This window comes from Cricetulus griseus, chromosome 6, assembly GCF_003668045.3.
Source record: "Cricetulus griseus strain 17A/GY chromosome 6, alternate assembly CriGri-PICRH-1.0, whole genome shotgun sequence".
Lineage (NCBI taxonomy): Eukaryota > Metazoa > Chordata > Mammalia > Rodentia > Cricetidae > Cricetulus > Cricetulus griseus.
Window position 1 is genome coordinate 24,975,074 of NC_048599.1, and position 24,911 is coordinate 24,999,984.

Sequence of the window (24,911 nt, forward strand, 5' to 3'; positions counted from 1 at the left end):
GTGCTTCTGGCCTTTTATATTCAACCCACTTCACTCTCTGTTTTACCTGAGATAAAGTTTCAATCCCTAAAACATGAACATTTATGAGGCCAATTTGGATGCCAAGATTCAGGTGCAATTATTATAACATGCATACCTGTGTCTATAAAGCCTTCAATGACAATATCATTTATTCATATTTTTAATTTTGGTCTTTATTTATAGAAGTTTGCCAAAATATTTGCTTTACAATTACTCCTGATTTTTTGTTCTCTCTTCTATACATTTTCTAACATCCAGAACAGTATGGTTTCTTACAATAGGCATTAGGTTCTTTAATTTCTCTGGCAAGGAGTTTCTTCCATGATTACAAGAAACAACCAAACTGAATTTGGCATGGGGGCCTTCAAGAGTCCCCTAAGGCATTTCCCAATGGCAAAGGGTTACCTTGACTGTTCCTTGTTGATCTACATTCATTAGTTCAATGCCTGCCGTTGCCACACTTTCTGCCTAATCCAGAAGGGAGGGGCATTCTATTGAATTATGCTTAGAAAAAACATTGTTCTAGGAATGCCCTGTTTACAGTCCCTTTTTAGGTGACCTTGTTTGCCACAATTGAAACACTTGACATTTTTATTTTTCTTCAACCCCCTGGAAATCACCTCTCCTATCCAAGCATCATCATGGTTATGAGGTTCAGTATTGATTGTATCTCACACCCAGTCCTCCAAGGGTGCTGATCTTGCCTTTAATTGCCTAATTACCTTTTTTCATTGCGCATTAGCATTTTCAAAAGCCAGAGATTCAATTATTACTTGTCTAGCTTCTGAATTTGGTATCATTCTATTTACTGCTAAGTCAATCTTTGTAAGAACTGCATGAAGGTTTCCCTTGGACCCTGTATAACTTTAATAAATGACTCAATTTCCTTTCCTACTTCTCCAACTCTGTCCCAAGCATTCAAAGCTGCTGCATGGCATAAATCCAGGGCATGGTTTTTAATTGCTACTGAAGATCCGGAAATTTGTATATATCTATCTCACTATTACGTTACCCTGCCTAAACCTTGTAGTGTTCTGTCCTCTGGTTTTTTTTTTTAACATTTATTTAAGCATGAGTGTATGTGTGTGGGTGTGCCACTGTGCATGTGTGGAAGTCAGGAACTGGTGGCAGGGGCCTTTACCCTGAGTCATTCCATGAGCCCCTTATGGCATTTCTTTTTCTTGTTTTATTGCTCTGGCCAGACCCCTACTGTCATGCTTGAATGTTTAATATGAATCCTGGCATAAAAGAAACCTACCATATGTTTTCCCACTGTAGTACATTTTTGCCATATTTGTTGCTTTATTTGTAGTTCATTCCAATTTCACTATTATGACTTATTTATTACTTATTTGAGATTCATTTCATGTATCACAGGCTGGCCTTCAATTTGCTATATACCTAGTAATGACCCCAAACTTCTAATCCTCCTGCCTTCATTTCCCACGTGTGCACCACCACCTGGTTTTATGAAGTATTGGGGACTGAACCCTGAGCTTCACAAATGCTGTGAAAACATTCCAGCTTTTTTTTCTTCCTCCCCCTCCCCTGCTCTGAGACAGGGTCTGACAGTATAGCTCTTCCTGGACTAGAACTTACTATGTAGAGCAGGCTGGCCTCAAACTCACAAAGATTCACTTGCCTATGCCTCTCAAATGCTAAAATTAAAGGCATGTGCCACACCAGGCTATTAGTAATATTTTTTGAAACAGGGCCTTGATATATAGACCTGGCTGGCCTTGAACTCTGAGATTTGCCTGCCTTTGCCTACCAAGTACTGGGACTAAAGCATTAGTGGTGGCCCATGCCTTTCATCCCTGCACTTGGGAGGCAGAAGCAGGCAGATCTGAGTTCAAGGCCAGCCTAGTCTACATAATGAGTTTTAGGACAGCCACGTCTACACAGAGAAACCCAGTCTCAAACACACACAGACACACACACACAAACACACACACACACACAGACACACAAGACATACACACACAGACACACACCCATGCACACAGGATTGCACACATGAATGCACACATACAAAGAGACACACACAGACACACATGCACACACACACACCGTGCACACATGCACACATGAATGCACACACACACATCCTCATACACTCAACACCCATGCACACACGAATGCGCGAACACACACACACACACACACACACACACACACACACGATACACACAACACACACTAATGCACACACACACACACACAAGCCCACACACACAGACATGTGCGCGCGCACACACACATACACACAACACACATGTACACATGAATGCACACACACACACCCGAATACACCCAACACCCATGCACACACGAATGCATACACACACACACACACACACACACACACACACACACACAAAGCATTCACATCAAGCCTGTTTGAAACACAGTCTTGCTATGGCAGCTCAGCCAGGATTTGAACTTACTCAAAGGCCAAGTTTGGCCTTGAACTTGTGATCTTCCTGCCTCAGCCTCCAGAGTGCTAGTATTATAGCTGTGTACCACCACCCTTCTGGTATTTATCCATTTATTCACCTTCTTTGGCAGTGGTGAGGATTGAAAACGGGACCATGCTCTACCCCACAACTATACCTTCAGTCTCAGTATCATTATTTGAGAATGTCAACTCTTTTTCTCTTTTTCTCACATGATGAACACCTTTCTTTATATTAACTGAATTCAACCCAGCAGTTGCCAGTCTGTGTTCTCCAGTTTACCTATTTTACACTCCCTCCCCCCAAAACACAGCATCAACCTCATCAGGTAGGATACTGTGGTGGTTTGGACAGGAAATGCCTCCCATTAGACTCATGATTGGATGCTTGGCCCCTAGGGAGTGACACTATTAGATGTGACCTTGGAGGAAGTGTGTCACTGTGAAGGCGGCTTTTGAGGTTTCATATGTTCAAGTTACACCCAGTGTCACAGTTGCTTCTGCTGTCTGCTGGTCAAGACATAGAACTCTCAAGCACCATGTCTACCTGCACGCTGCCATGTCTCACCATGGTGATAATGGACTAACCCTCTGAAACTGTAAGCCACCCCCAATTAAATGATTTTCCTTTACAAGAGTTGCGGTGGTCATGGTGTCTCTTCCCAGCAATAGAAACCCTAACTAAGACAGATACTATTCTATTAGCTGAGGAAGGTGAGATTCAGAAACATTCACCACAGAAGGGGCAGAGCCAGGATTCAAACACAGCCCTGCCTGACACCAATCTGTGTTCTCTCTGGATGTTCAGCCTCTCAATGCTACATTGTTCTGCAACTTGGGGGCTATTCAAGGTGCTTTGGGCCCTCTGCCATTGATTCTCTGTGGCCCATGATGAAGAGCTTTCTTTTCTCTGGGGCTCAGTCTCCCACCTGCTAACATGTGCCATTCAGACTACAAGAGTGTCAGGCTTCTCTAGACACACAGTCCTATGCCAAATCTGCCTTATTCTGTGATCTGTCTCTGCCACTTACCTGCTCTGCAGCTTTGGCCTGATAACCCTTGATACCCCCATTGCCTTATCTCAGCTTCCAAACTGAATTCAGTCCCTAATTTGAAACCATGATAAGCCTATGACAAGTGAGTGATTTTTCATGATTTCTGGAAAATATGTGTACATGTGAGTGCTGTTGGGAACAGCTGAGTGTAGAAGCAGATGTTTTAACATTTCCCTGAATGTTCATGCTCCAATCTCAAACAGGACTTCTCCCAAGATTCCTCTGATATGTAGAGAATAAAAGCCAATTTTCTTAATACCCTATGTTCTCTCTAATTCATCACCAACTCATATTTCAATAGAGCAGAGAGGCTAGGAGCATGTGGAGGTGGGCCATGCTGGCTTGACTCCCAGCTGTGCAACTTGTAGGCTGTGTGAGCTTGGGCATGGGAAAGCAATAGCGCACACCTGATGACTGAGGCAATGTGACATGAATTGCTTAGCAGTGGCCATTACATGAAGGCTTAAAGAATCAGCAACCGTCACCTTTCAGGTATTCCTCCCAATCTCTAGTCACCTGGGCGGTTCACCAGCCCAGACTTCATACCTGCTTCCTTAATTGCCTTCTCTGGTCTTCCCACCAGAGCACTCTGTGGCAGCAGGTGTGGTGGCCCACATCTGTAACCCCAGCACTTGGGAGGCTGAGACAAGATGGCTTTCAGGAGTTTGGAGCCAGGCGTGACTATATATTGAGTTCAGGATAGCCTGAGCTACAGAGTGAGGCCTTGTCAGAAAATCAGCCTGCTAGTCAACCAGCCAGCCAATCAAGTGAACCAAAACAAAGCCCCAGCTCAAATGTCATCTCTTCCAAAACTCCCCGTCCCCATGAGTCCTCTATCTCCTTTGCAGACAGGACACTTGGACCCTCACCTATCCCCATTGTCTTCGTCCTTCCTACAGCACCCCACACACACACACACACACAGCCACCACCACATCCTCCTCGAACATGTGGGAAGTCAGGCATGGCTCTCAGCTCCAGCCTTGGGTCTCCACACAGAGGTCTGAAGATCGTGACAGGCTTCTAGGAAACTCAGCCATCAAACAGTCAACTCTACTGTGTCCTGCCCTGGTCCTTTTCTGAGCCTCAGTTTCCCTTTCTGTAACAGAAGCAACGTGACAGAGAGGACGGCTGTGAAGAGATGGAAAACATGAGTTAAGGGCCCTTTCTCATACCTGCCTCTCACATGGCCTGGCTTGCCTCCCACCTGGACCAGCTGGGAAGGGAGGGGCTTCTGTCGACAGAGCTTCTGAATTGATAGCATGGGGAGGGGTGGAAGGCCCAGGATTCTTAAGTTCCACACACAAGTATAAACTCTCCCAGGGGCCATTTGCACAGACTATGTGTAAATAGCATCTGGGGAGCCCCAGGTCTGCACTTGTGGAAGAGAGGGGGTTGGTAGCCTGTAGCCCAGGCTGACCTGAAGCTCAAAATCCTGCCTCAGCTTCTTGAGTGCTGCAGACTGTTAGAGTTACCGGCTGTCTGGGCGAGCCTGCACCTCTGTGATTCTCCTTGGCTGGCCGTGGTGTGAGGACTACAGGGCATCTCAGCCTGTGGTTTAGAGGGGAGTGTTGTCCCTTCAGGCTAAGCAAGAGAACACTAAGGCCCAGGCCTGAGCTGTTTGGACACACATCATTGATAAAAACATTTATTGAGATTTATTGAGCACTTTCCAAGCCATGGGTACTGTGCGCGGCCCTTTGCGAATTTCAACATACTTTGTCCTCAGGACACTCTAAGAGGTAGTACTATATTAAGTCCTGTTGAACAGGTGAGGAACATGGAGCAGAAAGAGGTGAAGTGCCTTGCTCGAGGTCACACTGGTAAATCTGAAGCCAGGTCTGGCTGGCAGCTACACTCTAAGCCCAGGCTGAGTGCCTCTTACATACTCACCCCACAGTCCTTTGAGGACGCCATCAGGAAGTGTTCTGGTAATGGTTCCACACACTAGGACTTGACCACGCCCCGCCAGTATAATGAGTAGCACAGTCTGAGGCCACCCAGGTAGAACCACCCGGCCTTCTCTTAGAGGAGGCCCAAGTACAAGCCTCCATCAGCCAGTCTCTGGGCACCTCATTTTCTGGCCATCTCTCTTAGCACTGCTATGTCCTGGAGCTACGGTGCATGCCTCAGACCCTGTGAGTGCTGCAGGGCTCCCCAGCTGATCACAGGGCATAGGAGGACATGAGATTGGGTTGATACAGTAATTTCCAAAAGGGCTTGTGCCAGTGGCTCCCCCGGAAAATCCAGCCTGGTCATTCTGAGGCCTGGATGTAGACCGGGACAGCAAGCATGGCACACGCTCCCTCAGCCCCAGCCTGCAGCTCGGCCAGTGCCAGGTTGGAGCCCAGACCCTCGGTGTGCCCGGGCACCACCAGCTCCGGGTCCCCACCCACCACAATGGACAGCACGGCGTCTTGCTCGAAGGGTGGCTTGCCAGGAGCAGCCTCGGGTGCAGGCCCTGCGGCCTTCAGCTCCTCCAGCCCCAGTGGGTCGGGCACCGGGCTCTCCTCCTTGTGCACTCCAACGATGCTGCCTCCACCACGTGGGGCTGCTCTCCTCCGGGAAGGTCTCCGGGCTTGCAAGTCCTTGTCCTTCGTGGGGCCCAGGCGGCAGCGGTGATCCTTGAGGTATTTGTGTCGTGAGAAGCCCTTGGCGCAGCCAGCGCAGCGGAACTTGTAGTTGCCCGTATGTGCACGCTGGTGCTCAGCCAGGTGGGCCCGGCGGCTGAAGGACTTGCTGCACAGCCCACACTTGTGGAGCTTCAGGCCTGGGGAGTGAGAGGCTGTCAGGGAGAGGCACATCCCCTCACCCCGCGCCTGTCCCACCCAGCCTCTGTTCTGACAGGCATCTGTGTGGTCAGGCCTCAGCTGGCTCCATTATCGTCGTTCACTTTCCGGGTCACTCACTCTACCACACTGTGCCTCCTCCAGCCCCTGGGCCTTTGCAGTTGCTTGTCCCATGCCTGAAATAATCTGCTTAATTCTTTTTTTTTTTTTTTTTTTTTTTAGATTTTATTTATTTATTATGTATACAACATTCTGCTTCCATGTATATCTGCACACCAGCAGCAGAGGGCACCAGATCTCATTACGGATGATTGTGAGCCACCATGTGGTTTCTGGGAATCGAACTCAGGACCCTTGGAAGAGCAGTCGGTGCTCTTAACCTCTGAGCCATATCTCCAGCCCCTAATCTGCTTAATTCTTAAGCCTTGGTGGACTCTGTAGGTCATACAACCTCTCCCTGGATGACCACATGCAGCCAACTCCTCTGGGCTGCTGGCCTCACCTGTGCCCCTCAGGCCATTGCCAATGGCAGAGAGAGATGTTTTTGTAAAGCACAAACTAGTAAGAGCCCTGGTGCCCAAATTCTGCTCTGAGGTGTTTCCTACAAATCAGGGTGTGGTCTGCCCAGCCCCTCCTCCACCCTGTGCTCTGGCCCCTCCTTCCTCTGGTCCTTCCTTATCCATGGGGCCTCCTCTTGTTCTCTCTTTTCTCGCTCTTCTCTCTCCTCAGGCCTGAGCTCTGTGGAGGACTTTCCTGATTCTCACACCAGCCCTGCTGGGCCAGGCCCCTTTTGTAAATGCCTTCACTCTTCAGCCTCCTGGGGTTGGGGGCCAAAATGAGCAGCTACTTCCCTGAGACCACCCAGCAAGAAGCTGGTAGCACTAAGGCTCAGAGCCAAGATGTCAGATTCCCTGATGGACCCTCCCCCATTTCCCATTAAAAAGGAGAGGGGCATCTCATATAGCTCAGGCTGGCTTTGAACTTGCTATGAAGCCAAGGATGAGCTTGAACTCTTTCTCTGGCCCCCAAGTACTGGAAGTTCAGGTTTTTTGTTTATTTTTTTGCTACCATGCTTAGTTTATGTTTACTTGGGACTCAAACCACAGGGCTTTATGCATGCTAGGCCAGTCTTCCCTCCCATTTTCAAGCTTTTAACAGAAGCAACTTTATCTCCAGGTGAATTGTAGGGGACATTTTTGATTGTTACACTAAGGGGGAGATGCCACACTGAAATAGCATGGATGTGGGGTGCTCATGAAAATGGATGGGGGTTGGCATGGACAGTGGATGGGGTTGACATGGATAGTGGATGGGGTTGGCATGGACAGTGGGTGGGGTTGGCATGGGTAGTGGATGGGGTTGGCATGGACAGTGGATGGGGTTGGCATGGACAGTGGATGGGGTTGGCATGGGTAGTGGATGGGGTTGGCATGGACAGTGGATGGGGTTGGCATGGACAGTGGATGGGGTTGGCATGGATAGTGGATGGGGTGCTGATAAACACTCTTGTTTGCCCTGGGAAGGTGGCTTAGAGACCTCTGTCCCTTCTGCCTTTCCAGGCCATCCCTTGGACACATCTTGGATGGCACTGACACACACCTCTGTGTTACTGCACACAATCTAGTTCAGCTGCTTACATCTACTTCCCCTGGGACTGGAGTTGCATGGAATTTGCCTCTGCTGTGCCAAGGACCCCAACACAGACCTGGCTTCTAGCTCCCATGAACACATGTGCAGAAACCCACTGGCTGGATAGACCAGGCCTGGACAATATGCCTCATGCAAGTGCTGCTCTTCCTCCCAATAGCTGTTCTCGGGGAACTTGTCTTAGCCAGGCCCTCCAATGGGTCCTAAGCCTCTTACCAGCGTGGGAGAGAATGTGGGCTTTCAGCTTGTCCTGCCGGTTGAACTCCTTACTGCAGCCTGTGTGCATCCTGGAACCCAAAGCCATCAGTTACAGAACAGGAGCATGAACCCTCTCACTGGGGCCTGCACCAGCTTTTCTAAGCCAAGGGATGGGCAAAGGAGTAGTGGGGGGAATGAGCCAGGCAGGGTCCGGTAGGGCCCAAGGAGAGAGGCCCTCAGTCTAACCTTCCACATAGACCCCCCTGGGGTAATCCAACTCCCCTCCCCATAAATAGGGCAGCCCCTCCTTACGAGAAGGGACATTTGTACTTCTTGAAGGGTTCGTGGATCAGCATATGTCTCTTCAGCTTGTCCTTGCGGTTGAATGCAGACTCGCACACTGAACATTTGTAGGGCTTCTCACCTGTGGGGACATGGGAACACCTCATGAATCCCATGAGGACAAGTCTGAATCCTCCAGGAGGAGCTTTTCTTATTTCTCCTGACTTGGCACAGAGAATTTGGAGGGTATTTTTTTTTTTTTTTTTTTGGACAGGTTTTCCCTGTGTAGCCCAAGCTGGATTGGAGTATTCAATCCTCCTGCCTCATCCTTCCCAAGTGCTAAGATTACAGGAATGTGTCACCATGGAACACAAGGCTTGGTGCTTGCCAGGAAAGCAACACACCACCACACCATAACCCCAGTTTTACAATATATTTTTAAATTACATATATAATTATTTTTATGTGTATGACATCATTTGCCTGCATGTTAAGTCTGTACACCATGTACATGTGCGATCCTGATGCCCAAGGAGGCCAGAAGAGGGTGTCAGATCCCCTGGAACAGCGGTTATAGACAGTTGAGAGCCAAACTTTGGGTCCTGGGAATTGAACCTGGGTCCTCTGAAAGGACAGCAGTGTTCTTAGCTGTTAAGCCATCTCTCCACCCAACCCCTACCCACAGCTTCCTTTTTCTCCCTTGAGACAGGGTTTCTCTGTGTGGCCCTGGCTGTCCTGGAACTCACTCTGTAGACCAGGCTGGTCTTGAACTCAGAGATCTGCTTGCCTCTGCCTCCAGGTTACTGGGATTAAATGTGTGCTTCACCACCGCCTGGCTTGTTTTCTAGGAGACAAGGTATTGATATGTTGCCTGAATATTGACTCATACTTCCAGGCCAGTCTGAGAGAAAGAACAAGACCCTGCCTCATATAAACAAAAAAGTTCTGAAGTCATTTTGTTTCCTGCTCTAGAAAGATCTCTGGACATGCTGGGGCAGCAGCTTGGTATAGCCACCTGCCTTTCTAGGCCAAAAAATAATAACATTGCAGGGAAGCCAGAGGCTCGTCATTATTGTGTTGCTGGTGTGTGCATGTGCGTGTGCGTGTGCGTGTGTGTGTGTATGGGCCTGAATGTGACAGCCAAAGGTAGCAGAGTGTGTTCCAACAGTGCCTCTCTATGTAGACCAGGCTGGCCTGGATTACAGGTGTGTACTACCATGCCTTGCCTTTCAGAATCTTCATCATCCCAAAAGGAAATTATGCTTTAAATACATGTTTTAAACCAACACACTGTTAAGAACAAGCCACACAAACCAACTTCTGAAAGCTTGTCAGAAAAAAAAACACACTGAACTATCTATACCATAAAACTAATCTGGGAAGAGCTGGAGGGAGGGAAGGGAAGACTGTCATGTAATTCTATTTTAATTAAAAATGTATTAAAAAAAAAAGACCTCAGTACCAAAAGAAACAAGTTTTCTTCCCCCCCCCCTTTTTTTTGGTCCTGGAACTCTCTCTCTGTGTGGACCAGGCTGTCCTCAAACTCAGAGATCAGCCTGCTTCTGCCTCCTGAGTGCTGAGATTAAAGGTGAGTGACTATACCCTGAAATGTTACCTAACTTAAAATAATAATAATAATGGCTGAAAAACTCATTGAAGGATCTAGGGGGAAGGGTATAGCCCAGTAATAGGGCTTATCTGGCCTAGATGAGGCCCGAGGTTCAATTCCCAGCACAATGATGATGATGATGATGATGACAGGAAAGTTCACTCATAGGGAACAGATCAATACTAAGCAGCTATGGAAAAGGAAGGAAATAAGCAGATAATATAGTTACACCATGTGCTCACTTAGGTGAAAGTAAGAAAGTGTGTCGAACAGACAAAATATAAAACCAGAGGGTCTGGAGACTTGACTCAGCAGTTAAGAGAGCTTGCAGCAGCTCTTTCAGAAGACCTAAGTAGGGCAGTTCACAGTTTTCTATACCACCCTCTTCAGGTCTCTGAGGGTACTTCATGCACATGACATAAGCTCCCACAAACACATAAATGATTCTTTTCTAATCTGTCACCCAAACTAGGCAGTAACCACAGTTACTATGGAGGGAGTTGGGAGCACCGTGTAAGCTGTGACCTGCAGGTTCTAGCTTGTAAGGATTTTGTTTTTGTCTGGTATTGTGTTGAAACAGAAACTATAGCCCAGGCTTATCTCAAACCCTGGGGCCCTCCCATCTCAGCCTCCTGAGTAGTCAGGATTTCAGGTGTACACCACACCCATCTAATACTTATTTTAAAGATAAAAACCGAATCCTTGGAATGGGGAAATGGCTCGGTGGGTAAAATGCTTGCTGCAAAGTGTGAGTACCTGAGTCCAAATTCCCAGAACTCACATCTGTAATCCTACACTGCTAAAGGGTGATGAGAGGTGGAGACAGGACAATCCCTGGGCACTTAAAGGCCAAAGCTCATCTGTGTACAGAGCAGTGAACAACAGAGACCCTGCCTCAAGCAAGGCTGAAAGTAAGAGCTAACACCCAAGGCTGCCATTTGGCCACACATGTATGCCATGTGCATACCCATCACACACACACACACACACACACACACACACACACACACACACACACACACACACACACACCCTGAATCCTGCAGCACAGACCTGTAATCCCAGCACACAGGAGATAGAGGTAGGAGGGTCTGGAGTGCAAGATCAGCCTTGGCTATGTGAGATACCATCTCTCTTTCTCCTCCATAAAACTTTAACAATCCAAAAACTTTTACTACACCTCAAGCTGGGAAGCTATGAGAGGGGGTAGGAATTTGCAGGACAGTCATCCAACACCCAGTCTAGCAGGGCTGGCACCCAGAGAGCGGAGTCAAGTCCCCCTTACCTGCCTCTGGGGCTCACCTCTACTTTCTTTTCTTTTTCCCTCTTTCCTTTCTTTCTTTCTTTCTTTCTTTCTTTCTTTCTTTCTTTCTTTCTTTCTTCCATCCTTCCTTCCTTCCTTTCTCTTTCTTTCTTTCTTTCTTTCTTTCTTTCTTTCTTTCTTTCTTTCTTCCTTCCTTTCCTTCCTTTCTCCTTATCCCCCCTTCCCTCCCTCCCTTGTTTGTTTTATTTTTGCTTTTTTGAGACAGGGTTTCTCTATGTAGCACTGGCTGTCCTGGAACTCACTCTGTACAGACCAGGCTGGCCTCCTACTCACAGATACACCTGCCTCTGTCTCCCAAGTACTCAGATTAAAGGTGTGCAACACCACTGCCCTGCCCTGCCCAATGAATTCTTTTTCTTTCTTTCTTTTCTTTTTTTAAAAATTTTTTTGGTTTTTCGAGACAGGGTTTCTCTGAGGCTTTGGAAGCTGTCCTGGAACTAGCTCTTGTAGAACAGGCTGGTCTCAAACTCACAGAGATCCACCTGCCTCTGCCTCCCAAGTGCTAGGATTAAAGGTGTGTGCGCCACAACTGCCTGGCCCAATGAATTCTTATAATGATCGCCACCACCCATCTTAATCTCTGCTTTCAAGATGTTGGGAGCCCCATGTTCACAGGTGAGGACAGGTGAGTGAGGAGCAGTATGGAGGGCAGGAAGAGGAATTCAATGGAGAAGAGCCAGTATAAATGGAAAAGCGACAGAAGGGCAGGACAGAGAGGGAGGGGTGGGCAGGGTGCCCACCTGAGTGGATGTGGGCATGCAGCTTGAGGTAGTGCTCCTTCCGGAAGAACTTCTTACAGATCTGGCACCTGAACCGGCCACCACTGCCATGGGTAGGTAAGTGACGCCGTAGGTAGCGCTCACAGGGGAAGACCTGGAGTAAGACAGAATCACAGCAGGTCAGCTTCGGAGACCCCTGCCCTCACCACCTTCCACCTTCTGAGCTCAGGAACTCTGGTTTCGAGCTCCTTGGAAACATCATCCCATCTGCCCACAAGGCTGGAGGCCAAAGTGTCAGACCCAGCCCTCCAGACCCCTCAGTTCTGTAAGCACTCATGAGCCCAGCCAAAGCACATTCCCTGTGAGTTGCCACCCAGGCTGGTCTCCTACACAGAGGATGTTCTTTCTTGGTATCATAAACTCCTATTCATCCCTCAAGACCCAAGTCAGGTGTCCGTGCCTCTCTGCAAAGCCTTCTTAATTCTCTGATGCCATGTTAGACAACTCAAGTTCTGCCTCTGAGTGATCAGCCAAGTCTGTTTTGTTGTTGTTGTTTTTGTTTTTTTGTATTTTGAGACAGCATTTCTCTATGTAGCTCTGGCTGTCCTGGAACTGACTCTGTAGACCAGGCTGGTCTCCAACTCACAGATATCTATCTGCCTGTCTCTATCTCCCACGTGCTGGGACTAAAGGCGTGCGCCACCACACCTGGCTATCCAAAGTCTTCAGTCAGGTCACTGTCCCTCTCGGGGACTCCTGTGAGGAATATGCTATGACACCTACCTTCTGGCAGTGTGGACAGGGGAAGCTGTGAGTGGCTGTCTGAACATGGTGTTCCAAGGCCTCAGGAGTGGAGTATTTATTGACACACTTGACACACCTAAGTGGGAAGGAAGAGAGAGATGAGCTCTAGCAAGTATGGAATTTCCCCTTACTTCCCCAAATCCAACCTCAGGAGACAAAAATCCTACATGAAATGCATTCTCAAACGTGTCCATTCTTCTCTGATTTTCTCCACAATGGGCTGAGCTGCTGAGAAATGTGTAAGAGCCTCTCTGGCTTCCCTGCCTCCTCCTGACCCCTGAAGTCCCTTATCCTCCTAGAAGCCAGACGTCTTTAAAAATGAAAATCAGGGTTGAAGAGATGGCTTATTGGTTAAGAGCACTGCCTGCTCACCCAGAGGACCAGGGTTCGATTCCCAGCACCCTCATGGCAGCTCACAACCACCTCTAGTTTCAGGGGACTCAATCACCTCTTCTGGCTTCCATGGGCAAACAACAGTAACAAATTAAGGAAAAAGAATCATTTTCTCTGTATTTAACAAAAATGCATTTTGTAATTAGGAAGCAAATAACATCGATAAATCTTTTTTAAAAAAGTTTTTTTGAGACAGTGCCTAATAGGGCCTAAGCTGGCTTCAAACTTCTGTGTGAACAAGAAAGACCTTGAATTCTTGCCTCTACCTCCCAAGTGCTGGGATTACATGAGCTGTGACACCAGGCAATAAATCTTATTTTCAAAAGGAAAATAAGGCAGTGGGGGTAGGAGTGATAGTATAGGCCTATAATCCAGCACCCGTCGAGCAGAAGCAGGAGGATTGCTGTGAATCTGAGGTCAGTCTGGTCTACATACCAAGCTCCAGGCCAGTCAGGGCTGTGTAGCAACACCCTGACTCAAACAACAACAACAATAAAAAAGAAAAAACAAACAAACAAAAAATGAATACAAGCTGCGTGGGGGTGGTGCACGCCTTTAATTCCAGCACTCAGGAGGTAGAGGCAGGCGGATCTCTGTGAATTTGAGGCCAGCCTGGTCTGCAGACTGAGTTCCAGGAAGCCAGGGATGTTGCACAAAGAAACCCTGTCTCAAAAAACCAAACAAACAAACAAAACAAAACAAAAAACAAAACCGAATACAGAGTCACTTCAGTGGTTGGAGACATTCCATAGGCAGGCCAAGTCCACTCAACTCCAAGGACACACAGCAACCAACTGTCAAAGCATGGACCAACCTCTAAAAACATGATGTGACCACCACACAAGCTAAATCTACCTACTGAGAGAGGTAAACCTGCCCTTGTATCATTGTCATTTTGGGTTTCTGCATACAGCTGAATAATACAGCAAAAAGGACTGTAGTCATCTCTTATTGGGTACCTCTTGTGTTCCAAGGACCATGTCTATATGCTCGGTAAATTCTCTTTTTTATTTTATTGGTGTTTTTGCCTGTATGTATGTCTATGTGTAGGTTTTGGATCCTGGAGTTATAGACAGTTGTGAGCTGTCATATAGGTACTTGGAATTGAACTCTGATCTCTGAAAAAGCAATCAGGCTCCTAACTACTGAGCCACCTCTCCAGCCCCTTGGTAAATGCTCTTACTTGACCTTTACAAAGAATTCAGGAGAAAGCTAGGCCTAGTGGTATTGGCCTATAATCTCAGCACTCAAGGCGCTGAGGCAAGAGAGTCACTTCAAAGTCAATACCAACTTCAGCTACATAGTGAATTCAAGGTTACCTGTGGAGACCCTAAGTGGAAACAAACAAGGGAGGAGTGAGGTCTAGGAATGTAACTGAACTGGTAGAATGCTTGCCTAACATCCACAAGGCTCTTGGTTTGGTCCCCAACACTGCATAAGTGAGGTGTGGTGGAACAGATGTTATCCCAGAACTCAGGAGGTAATGACAGAAAGATCAGAAGTTCAAGGTCATCCTCACCTATACAGTGAGTTCAAAGCCAGCCTGGACTACATAGGAGTACTTGAGAGAAGTGGAGACAAAGAAATCAAGGGTCATCCTTGGCTGTGCAATGAAATCAGCCAGGACTACATAAAATATTGATGGGGAGGGCAGTGACACAGGGATGGCCCTATTCTAACAGGCTAAGCATGATCAGGATCTCTTACCACAGGTAAGGGAACTGAGGCCAATGACAGTTCAATACTTTCTCCAAAGTCAGGAATTAGCCCAAGTCAGCTTGGGATGCAAGCACTGACAGGTGGCTCCACAGTCCTTATCTTTACCCTCAGGGAACCCTGAAGCAGCTGCCTCCTGAGCTATATTTGAGGGCAGGCTGGCAGCATTTCATTACAGTGTACAAAAAGCATTTGTTTACACACCTGTCTCCCTGAAGCAACAGTGATTTTGGCATTTACTTATCTTAATCCCAGAAGCCTCACCCAGAAGTTTCTGAAGTAACAGAGGTCAACAGACAAGTCCCTACAGGTATAAACTTGTATGAAGTACAAATGCAATCCCAACATGTGGAAGATGTCCCAGACAGATACCTGTCACCACCTGTCCCCATAGGCTCGGGACTGTTTTTGGAACACCTGCTCTCAACCAGCAGCCAGCAAATGGGTAAGAAAAGCCCAAAGGACAGAAGCATGATGGTGACTATCTACAGAACACACCCAATCTAGAGGAGGCCCAGAAAACAGGGAGATACTCTATAGACGAGTGATGACAGAAGAGACAGCTTCAGGGAGAAAAAGTTGAAGATATATGTGGCAATCACATTTCTCACAAGAGAATACAGAACACCAGTGTTTTTGGTTGTGAGCCTAGCCTTTTACATCTGAGCCGTCTCTCCAGCCCTAGAACACTAGTTTTAAAAAACTGTTTTCTGGTTGGGCGCTGGTGGCACACGCCTTTAATCCTAGCACTTGGGAGGCAGAGGCAGGCGGATCTCTGTGAGTTTGAGGCCAGCCTAAAGCGAGTTCCAGCACAGCCTCCAAAGCCACTGAGAAACCCTGTATTGAAAAACAACAACAAAACAAAAAACAAACAAACAAACAAAAACTTGTTTTCTGTGTTATGTGTGTGAGCCTGGATGAGTTTATATATACCTTGTGCTTGCAGGAGCCCACAGAGGCCAGAAGAGGGCACCATAGATCCCTCTTCTATTGCAGTCAGTTGTGAACCACCACGTGGGGGTTGTGAACTAACCCAGGTCCTCTGCAAACACCCTTAACCACTGAACCACTTCTCTAGCCCTCAATATCCCCCCCACCCTCTTTTTTGTCTTTTTGAGACAGGGTTGTCCTGGCACTCACTCTATAGACCAGGTTGGCCCCAAACTCACAAAGATCCACCTGCTTCTGCCTCCCTAGTACTGGGATTAAAGGCGTGTGCCACAATGCCCAGCTAACGTGTGTGTGTGTGTTTTCCTTTTCATTTGTATTTATCTATTTTGTGTGTGCGTGTGCCAGTGGAGATGAGAGAAAAATAAATGGAAGTGAGTTCTTTCCCTCCACCATGCTGGGTCTTTGGAATCACACCCAGGCCGGGAGGCCTGGTAGCAAGCACCTGTACTCACTGAGCCGTCTTTCTGGCCCCTAGTTACCCTTTTTAAGGTGCTGTTTCCATGATAAATACCTGAGAAGTGAAGAATGGTCTAAGAAGAGTCAGTATCATTTTTTCCCACAGGTGCCAAAACACTCAAACACTCTAGGCTGGACCCCAGTTTTTAGCCTCAGTTTCCCTTTGCAATTTGTTACTGATCCTGAGCAGCCTGGGCCAGGCTCCCTGCCCACTGGTCCAGCGGGGTAGGTGGCATGCACACATACTTGTAGACGGTGCTGTCCTTCTTGGGGCTGTGCTGCGGCAGGAGACTGTGGGAGTACTGGTGCACTCCAAGGTCATACAGTGAGGGGAAGTCCTTGCTACAGAGATGGCAGCGGTAGCTCAGCTCCTCCTGGTGGCTTCTGATGTGCTCCAGAAAGGTGTCCAGCTTGGGGAACATCTGGGCACAGCTTCTGACCACGCACTTGTACACCTTGGGAGGAGACACTGGGAGGTGAGAGACGTGGGAATCACCTCGATGGCTACCCCTACCCTGTGGCCCTGGCATGAGGCTATACACACTACTGTGAACAACCTGCCAGCTGTTCTCCTGCTCCCTACAGACAAAACAGGGCCTCCCAAATGCTGGGCAAGCAGGCTACCATTGAGTTTTATCTCTAGCTCTCTTTTTACTTTTTATTTTGATACAGGTGCTCACTAAGTTCGCCCAGTCTGGCTTTAAACTCACTCTGTAGCTTAGTCAAGTCTTGAATTGAGATGCTCGTGCATAAGTCTCCTGACGATCACAGGCTGTGTGGCACCAGGCTCAGTTCCTGGCTCCACTAAGATTGCAAGGTTCTCTTCTCTTGACCAGTTATTCTTCCCTAAGGCTTGGTGAAGCCGAAATGTATACACAAAAATTACCCAAGACCTGGAAGTACAGTGAAGGGATGACACTATACCCTTCTAATGTGGCTCCCATCATTATCTGATGGCAGTGATGCACACCTGTAATCCCAGCATTTGGGGAAAAAAAAAGAAGGAAAAAAGAAAAGGAGTTCAATATCACTATTGGTGGGGCTGGAACAATACCTCAGCCATTAGGACGGTTAGGAGCACTTGTCACTCTTGCAAGGTCCCAGGTTCAATTCCCAGCACCCATATGGTAGTTCATAACCATAACTCCAAATGCAGGAAATCTAATGCCTTCTTCTGACCTCCAGGGCACCAGGCATACACATGATATACATACACATACAGGCAAAACACTCATACACTTAAAATAGAATAAAGAAATCTTTTAAAATTAAAAAAAAATCCTTAGCAACATAGTGAGTTTACAGCTAGCTTGAGCTACATGAGACTCCATATCAAAGAAGAAGAAGAAGAAGAAGAAGAAGAAGAAGAAGAAGAAGAAGAAGAAGAAGAAGAAGAAGAAGAAGACTTGAGAGGCATCACCACCAGAGTATCTGATTTGGCAGAAGTTTGTGACCCAAACATGTTACTTACACCTAGTAGGAATTCTCAGATGACACAAGTCTGGAGATCATTGTTGGAGTTACTACCAAACAAACTTCCCTAGGGTCCTCTTGCTCCTTGGGGACATGACTAATTTTGACTATGTAGTATTGACTTAGGACCCAGACTCTCAAGTTCAATGTTAGTTTGTTAAAAAAAAAATCCAGTATAAATGATTTTTGTGTATTTATGTGTGATGCTACGGATGTAACTCAAGGCCACTGTTGTTGTTAGATAGAAGGGGTAACTCCAAAGGTTATAGATGAGACATTAATGAAATCTGTGTCTACTTTGGCAGTCTGATGTGGAGATAGTCAAACACAGGAGGTATGTGTCACACATATCATTTCCACTGTTTCTTTCATGATCTATGTGACATTCTGACACATGTCTGGTCTCATTTCTAAAAGAAATATGCTTTTGATATTTTGAAAATTCCAGTAGTCATCAATATTCCTCAGGTGCTTACACAGTGTCAAACCCTCTTTATTCCTAATGAAATCAACTCCAATTTGCCCAGGGTAGCAACAGACTGGGTCCTCCTGGCAGCCTTGAATCTAGTATGTTGTTACTTTCTTGGCAATGATATGCAGGCAGCCATCTTTGGGGCGACCATACCTCCCAAAACAAAATGGCAAAAGCCTGCTAGCAGGAATCCCTTCTAATTTTTGCATTTATCTTGACTGGGATATAAATGTGATGGAGACACAGCAACTATTCTGCAGCATTGAGGGTGAATACTACAAGCTAAGGATACTAGAGGAGGAAGCCAGAAGCCTGGCCTTAGATGACATGCCTAGCCTGTTAGACAAGCCCAACACTGTTAATTTCAGGCCTGTTATGATAGGAGAGAAATAAAACCCTAACTGTTGGCCAGTCTTCAGCTCAGTTGGTAGCAGGCTTGCCTAGCATGTATGAAGGCCTATTTCAGTGCTTGGAGGACAGAACTCCAAGGTCATCATCAGTGCACGCACGTAAGTACAGGTGCCCTCAGAGGCCAGCAGAGGGTGTCATCCCCTGGAGCTGGACTAAAAGGAAGTTGTGAACCATCTGATGTGGGTGCTGAGAAATGAACTCGGTGCTCTTAACCACTGAGCCGAAGCTCTAGCCCCATGAGCCCGGATTAAAACAAAAACAAAACAAAACTGTCTCTGATCCATAAAAGATTAGAGAATTCTAGGAAAGGTTTCCATTGCTCATGAGAAATACTATGACTGGATTTTCTACAAAGAGTAACCCTGACAGTAACTCTTGCCACTGAACCTGACAACCTAAACTTCAATTTCTGGGACTCCCATGGTAAGAGGAGAGAACCAACTCCCACAAGTTGTCCTTTGACCTTCATATGTTCCACGGCACTTACACACACACACACACACACACACAACAAAGGTCAGAAATAGAGCACAGGGCATGGTGGTGCACACCTTTAATCCCAGCACTCAGGAGGCAGTAGCAGGCAGACCCCTGCAAATTTGAGGCTGGTATGCTCTACATAGCCAGTTCCAGTCAGCAGGTTTCCCAAGAAGCAGGAGGGAATCCATGATGAAAGACAAGGCCACACCTTATGAACACAGCCACTAGAGCTGGTGAGACAAGACACAAAGCCCTTGAATCTGAGCTGAGTGCTTGCCCTGGCTCAGCCTCCTGCTATGTCAGATGACAAACCTCATAACCCAACTGTGTATTGACCCTCCAGGAACCTATCTTCAGGACAAAGAGCCATGGGAAAGGCTGGCCCAATTCCTGTCCCTCTCCAGGCAGCACTGGTGACCCCGGTGCCATGAGGCTTGTAAGTGAGCAGCTGTGCCCTCTGCTTTCACACCCACCCACCTGCTCCTTCTTGTGCTGGATCATGTGGGACTTGAGCTGGAAGTAGGTGCTGAACTTGCTGGGGCAGAACTGACACAGGTAGGAGCTGTCAATGAGGACTACCTGCTTGGCCTCTGGCTTGCCACCTTCATCCTCACCTGCCGTGGGCAAGGCCTGGGGCTGTGTGGTGCTGGACAGGGTTTGGCCCAATCCTATGCAGAAAGAGAAAAAAGTCAGAGAGAGAGAGGAAAGTCAGAGGAAGGTTTTGAGTCAGGCAGGACAGGAGCCACTCCATGCATGAGGGCTCCTGGGACACCTACTGTAGACTTGCTATCACATGCTGTATTTAGGACTATACTTAGCATATGCACAAGATGCTAAAACACTAACATACATTCTTTTTTATTTTATTTTCAGACAGGGTCTTATGTAGTCCAAGCTGGCCTCAAACATGCTATGTAGCTGAGGGTGACCTTGAACTCTTGATCCTCCTCCACTATCTCCTAAGTGCTAGGATTACAAGTCTGTGCCACCATGCTCAGGTTTTTTGTTTTTGTTTTTTAAGATTTTATTTATTTATTTATTATGTATACAACATTCTGCTTCCATGTATATCTGCACACCAGAAGAGGGCACCAGTTCTCATTACAGATGGTTGTGAGCCACCATGTGGTTGCTGGGAATTGAACTCAGGACCTCTGGAAGAGCAGCTGGTGCTCTTAACCTCTGAGCCATCTCTCCAGCTCCATGAGGTTTTTTTTGTTTGTGTTTGTTTTATTTTTTGTTTCTTCAAGACAGAGTTTTTCTGTGTAGCCTTGGCTGTCCTGGAACTCACCCTGTAAACCAGGCTGGCCTCAAACTCACAGAGATCTACCTCCTGCCTCTGCCTCCCTGAGTGTGGGGATTAAAGTTGTACGCCACCACCACATGGCCCATGCTGAATTTATGTAGTGCTGGGGACTGAACCCAGGGCATCCTGTGTGAAGGCAAATCCTCTATCCTGAGGTACATCCACAGGCCCTGAAATACATTCTGACTGAGAGACAGCTAGTGACCTCTGTTACACTCCCTATCTTCACTCAGATACTGTGACCTCTCCATGGGTGTTAGAAACTGAACATTCCCAAGCATAGTCAGATCGCCTCTCAGGCCTTTCTAACCACACCACTTACCTTTGCTTTGTTATTCTTTGCTAATTAGGCCATCCCTCACTCTCCCTGACATCAGGGGCCTGCTCCTTCACCTCTGTAGCCCATGGCCAGCACACAATAGGCTCTACAATGTATGCTTAATGAGTGGCCTCCAGTGCTGGGCAGGAGTTCAGACAGCAAGAACCCAGGTGCAAAAGAGGGCTGGCTCCAACAGAGCACTGGTGTGTCAGATAAAAGCAGTCCCTGGGCACGAGCCCAACAAAAGGCTCTTCAGCAGCTGGCATGTGGCCGGGGCTGCTCACCCTGCTTGGGTAGGAAGAACTGTGGTTCTGGCTCTACACTGTCCTACACAATGGCCACAGTCATGGGTGACATGCAAGATCTAGAAGATAGCCAGTGCCAGTGCAGGTGTGCCGTAAATTCCAAAAATTCAGTAAACAAATATACACAATATTTCCATATGGCTTTGGGGTGTTGTGTGTTGTGGGACATTCCTTTACACCCTGTGAAGATGTGTCACTGTGATTGGTTTAATAAAAAGCTAAACGGCCAAGAGCTAGGCAGGAGGCATAGGTGGGACTTCTGGACAGAGAGAGCTCTGGGAGGAAGAAAGGTGGAATCACCAGTCAGACGCAGAGGAAGCAGGATGGGCAGTACAGAGTACAGGTAACCGAGCCATGTAAAAGAATGTAGATTAAAGGATATGGGTTAATCTAAGTTGTAAGAACTAATTAGGAATAAGTCTAAGCTAAGGCTGAGCTTTCATAATTAATAAGCCTCTGTGTCATTTTTTTTTTTTTTTTGTGAGCTGGAAACCCAAAGAAAAATCTGTTTACAAATGGCATCCAATGTCAGGGCTCAAATATCTAAACATATAGCCTGAGAAAGCTAAGAAAAGCTCTGCACAAGGAGCTGGATGTGGCTTCCTAGTCCTGCAGTCTCTCAGGCAGGCTGGTGCTTGGCGGCATAGAGGTGCAGCTACCACTGCTGCTTGCAGGCTGGAGCCTCCAGTACCATGCACTAAGTGAGCCTCGAACTCACAGAGACCCACCTGCTTCAGCCTCCTGAGTGCTGGGATTAAAGGTGTGTGCCACCACTACCCTGCTGATAATTATTCTTACTGTATGTAGTTTTACTGTGTTAGAGTTAAAATCTTTCTTTTTTATTTAGACAAAAGGAAGAAATGTTATGGGACATTCCTTTACACTCTGAGAAGATGTATCACTGTGATTGGTTTAATAAAAAGCTAAATGGGGGCTGAAGAGATGGCTCAGAGGTTAAGAACACTGGCTGCTATTCCAGAGGTCCTGAGTTCAATTCCCAGTAACCACATGGTGGCTCACAACCATCCGTTATGAGACCTGGTGCCCTCTTCTGGTGTGCAGATATACATGGAAGCAGAATGTTGTATACATAATAAATAAATAAAATCTTTTTTTTTTTTTTTAAAGCTAAACAGCCACAGCTAGGCAGGAGGCATAGGCGGGACTTCTGGACAGAGAGAGCTCTGGGAGGAAAAAAGGTGGAATTACCAGTTAGACGCAGAGGAAGCAGGATGGGCAGTACAGAGTACAGGTAACCGTAAAAGAATGTAGATTAAAGGATATGGGTTAATTTAAGTTGTAAGAACTAATCAGGAATAAGCCTAAGCTAAGGCCAGGCTTTCATAATTAATAAGAAGCCTCTGTGTCATTTTTTTGTAAGCTGGCAGCCCAAAGAAAAGTCCATTTACAGGGTGTGGCTCTGTAGAAGAACAGAAGGACCCCAGGTTCCACACCCAGCTCCACAAAGGAAAAGTCCTTTATGCTACTTTGTGAAGCAAGAATGCATCAGGTTCAGTAAAATATATGAAGTCTATCTCAAATTTTATTTTTATCTCACTTATGTGTGCCTATGTGTCTGTATGAGTGGGTGCCGTTGAGAGCCAGAAGGGGCATCAGATCCCTTGCAGCCGTAGTTACAGATATCTGTAAGCCACCTGTTGTATCTGCGGGCATCAAAACTCTGGTCTTCATGACTGAACAGCAAGTACTCTTGACTGCTAAGCCATCTCTACAGCCTCCTGCTTTGTTTTTCTGAGACAAGATCTTGTTATATAGCTTAGGCTGGCTTCAAATTCACAATCTTCCCACCTCAGCCTCTGGAGCACTAGAACTACCAACCATGCTGGACTACTAAAAAAACTTCAATTACATTATGGTCCTCATGTTGAATCTCCAATGACTGTTCTGTTTATCAACCTGGTAAGTCCCTAACTCCTTTGTGGGAGAACTAACCAGCATTTGGGACAGGACTGTTGGCTCAGGAGCCCCTGAAGACTTGGATGAATGAGAACCTGCAGGACATCTGAGGAGCAGCTGCCCACCGAGATCCAAGGGTTTCAAGTGCTGATCAACTACAGGAACTGCCTGGAGCACTGGAAATGGATTCTGAGGGCAAGTGACAGAGCTTGACAGAAAGGGCCCACCTGTGGCCCAGAATAAACAATGCCCTGCATTCAACATCTGGCACCACACAGAACTGGGTAAAATAGCCAGGCGGCGGTGGTGCACACCTTTAATCCCAGCACTCAAGAGGCAGAGGCAGGCAGATCTCTGTGAGTTTGAGGCCAGCCTGGTCTACAGTCACAGGACAGCCAGAGCTACACAGTGAAAACTTGCCTTGAAAAACAAAAAAGCCAAAACAAACAAATAAACAAACTGGGTAAAGTAGCTCAGGTCTGAGGTAACCATAGCACTCAGGAGGCAGAGGCAGTAGGATCAGGAGTTCAAGGTCATTCTCAGCTTCATAGGAAGTTCCAAGCCAGCCCAGGCTACATGAGACCTGGGGTGGGGGGTGGGGGGTGCAGGGAGAGGAAGGAGGAGGAGGGAGGGAGGAGGGAGGGAGGGAGGAAAGAATTGGATTCTCATATGGATCCAGGCTCAGCCAGAAAGAGATAATCACTAATTAGTGAGTGATGTCCACGTCTGCCTGGGCACAGTATTAGACTAATGTCACATATCTTACATACTCGCATCCTTGCTTTCACCCCATGTCCCTTTTTAGAGAGCCTGCTGTACAGCACAGACTGGACTCAAACTCACTATGTGGCAGTCAGGCCTTGATTCCCCCGTCTTGGGCTCACCAAAGCTGAATGATTCATGTACATCACACCCATCTCTTTAGGTTCCATTTTACAGATAAAGTAGGCTGAACTCCAGCGAAGTCATGGAAGCCACCCAACTAGCAACAACACCAATGAGACTGGGGCTGGGGACAGTGCAGAGACCCTGGGTTTGGTCCCCAGTACCACAGACAGACAGACAGCACCTTTGGGACTTCAGAGGGGATGAGTGGGGAGAGCCGCCCCTCCCACCTCACTCACCTGTGTCCTCCTCCTCTTGCCTGCTGGGGTTCAAAGCCATGACCTGCACTGTGACAGAGTTTCGAGAAATGGTGCCACCACTGCGCCCTGGAGGCCACACCTTATGAGTCTGCATGTGCTTCTTGACATTGGACTTCTGGGCAAAGGCCCGGCCACATGCAATGCACTGGAAAGGCTTTTCCCCTGTGTGGCTGTGGGAACAAAGTTAGTCGGCATTCCTTCATAGAAACAGGGACATGGCCTCTACCCAGGAGATCACAGCCACCAGGAAGGCCAAGAGATGCTGCTGGCCATCATCCCAACACCACTAAGACTTGTTCTCCCAATGTGGCAGATAGACCAGAGGTAGAAAGACCTGTTCTTGAGCCGCTCGGTCAGCAGCCCTTCTCCTTGGCCACCTCACATCTGAGATCACAGATTTCCTAACTTTTAAGGCATCAAGTAGGAAGCAAACTGTGTGTGTGCACGTGTGCTTGCATGTGTGTGTATGATGTATGATGTTCTTCTGTACATATGCTTCTCTTATTGGTTGATGAATAAAATACTGTTTGGCCAATGAGGCAGGAAGATAGGTGGGACGAGGAGACAAGGAGAATTCTGGGAAAGGTAGGCAGAGGGAGCCCGCCACAGAGTCTCCATGCTGCTGAAGGAGTAACAACACACTGGGGCATTACTGGGTAAGCCA

General features: G+C 47.3%; 1 protein-coding gene across 3 annotated transcripts in view; it reads right to left on the reverse strand.

Annotated features, from left to right (window-relative positions):
* Positions 1-5,163: 5,163 nt before the first annotated feature.
* The window catches only part of Znf341 (zinc finger protein 341), a 36,799-nt gene continuing 17,051 nt past the window's right edge, over positions 5,164-24,911 (reverse strand). For all 3 annotated transcript variants that reach the window (XM_027421425.2, XM_027421424.2, XM_027421426.1), the window contains 8 exons: positions 24,227-24,417; positions 19,733-19,923; positions 16,666-16,874; positions 12,883-12,979; positions 12,121-12,253; positions 8,478-8,589; positions 8,184-8,254; positions 5,164-6,301 (listed from right to left, as the gene is read on the reverse strand). In XM_027421425.2, the coding sequence (XP_027277226.1) occupies positions 5,787-6,301; positions 8,184-8,254; positions 8,478-8,589; positions 12,121-12,253; positions 12,883-12,979; positions 16,666-16,874; positions 19,733-19,923; positions 24,227-24,417 (1,519 nt within the window). In that variant the 3' untranslated portion in view covers positions 5,164-5,786. The remainder of the gene's footprint in view (positions 6,302-8,183; positions 8,255-8,477; positions 8,590-12,120; positions 12,254-12,882; positions 12,980-16,665; positions 16,875-19,732; positions 19,924-24,226; positions 24,418-24,911) is intronic.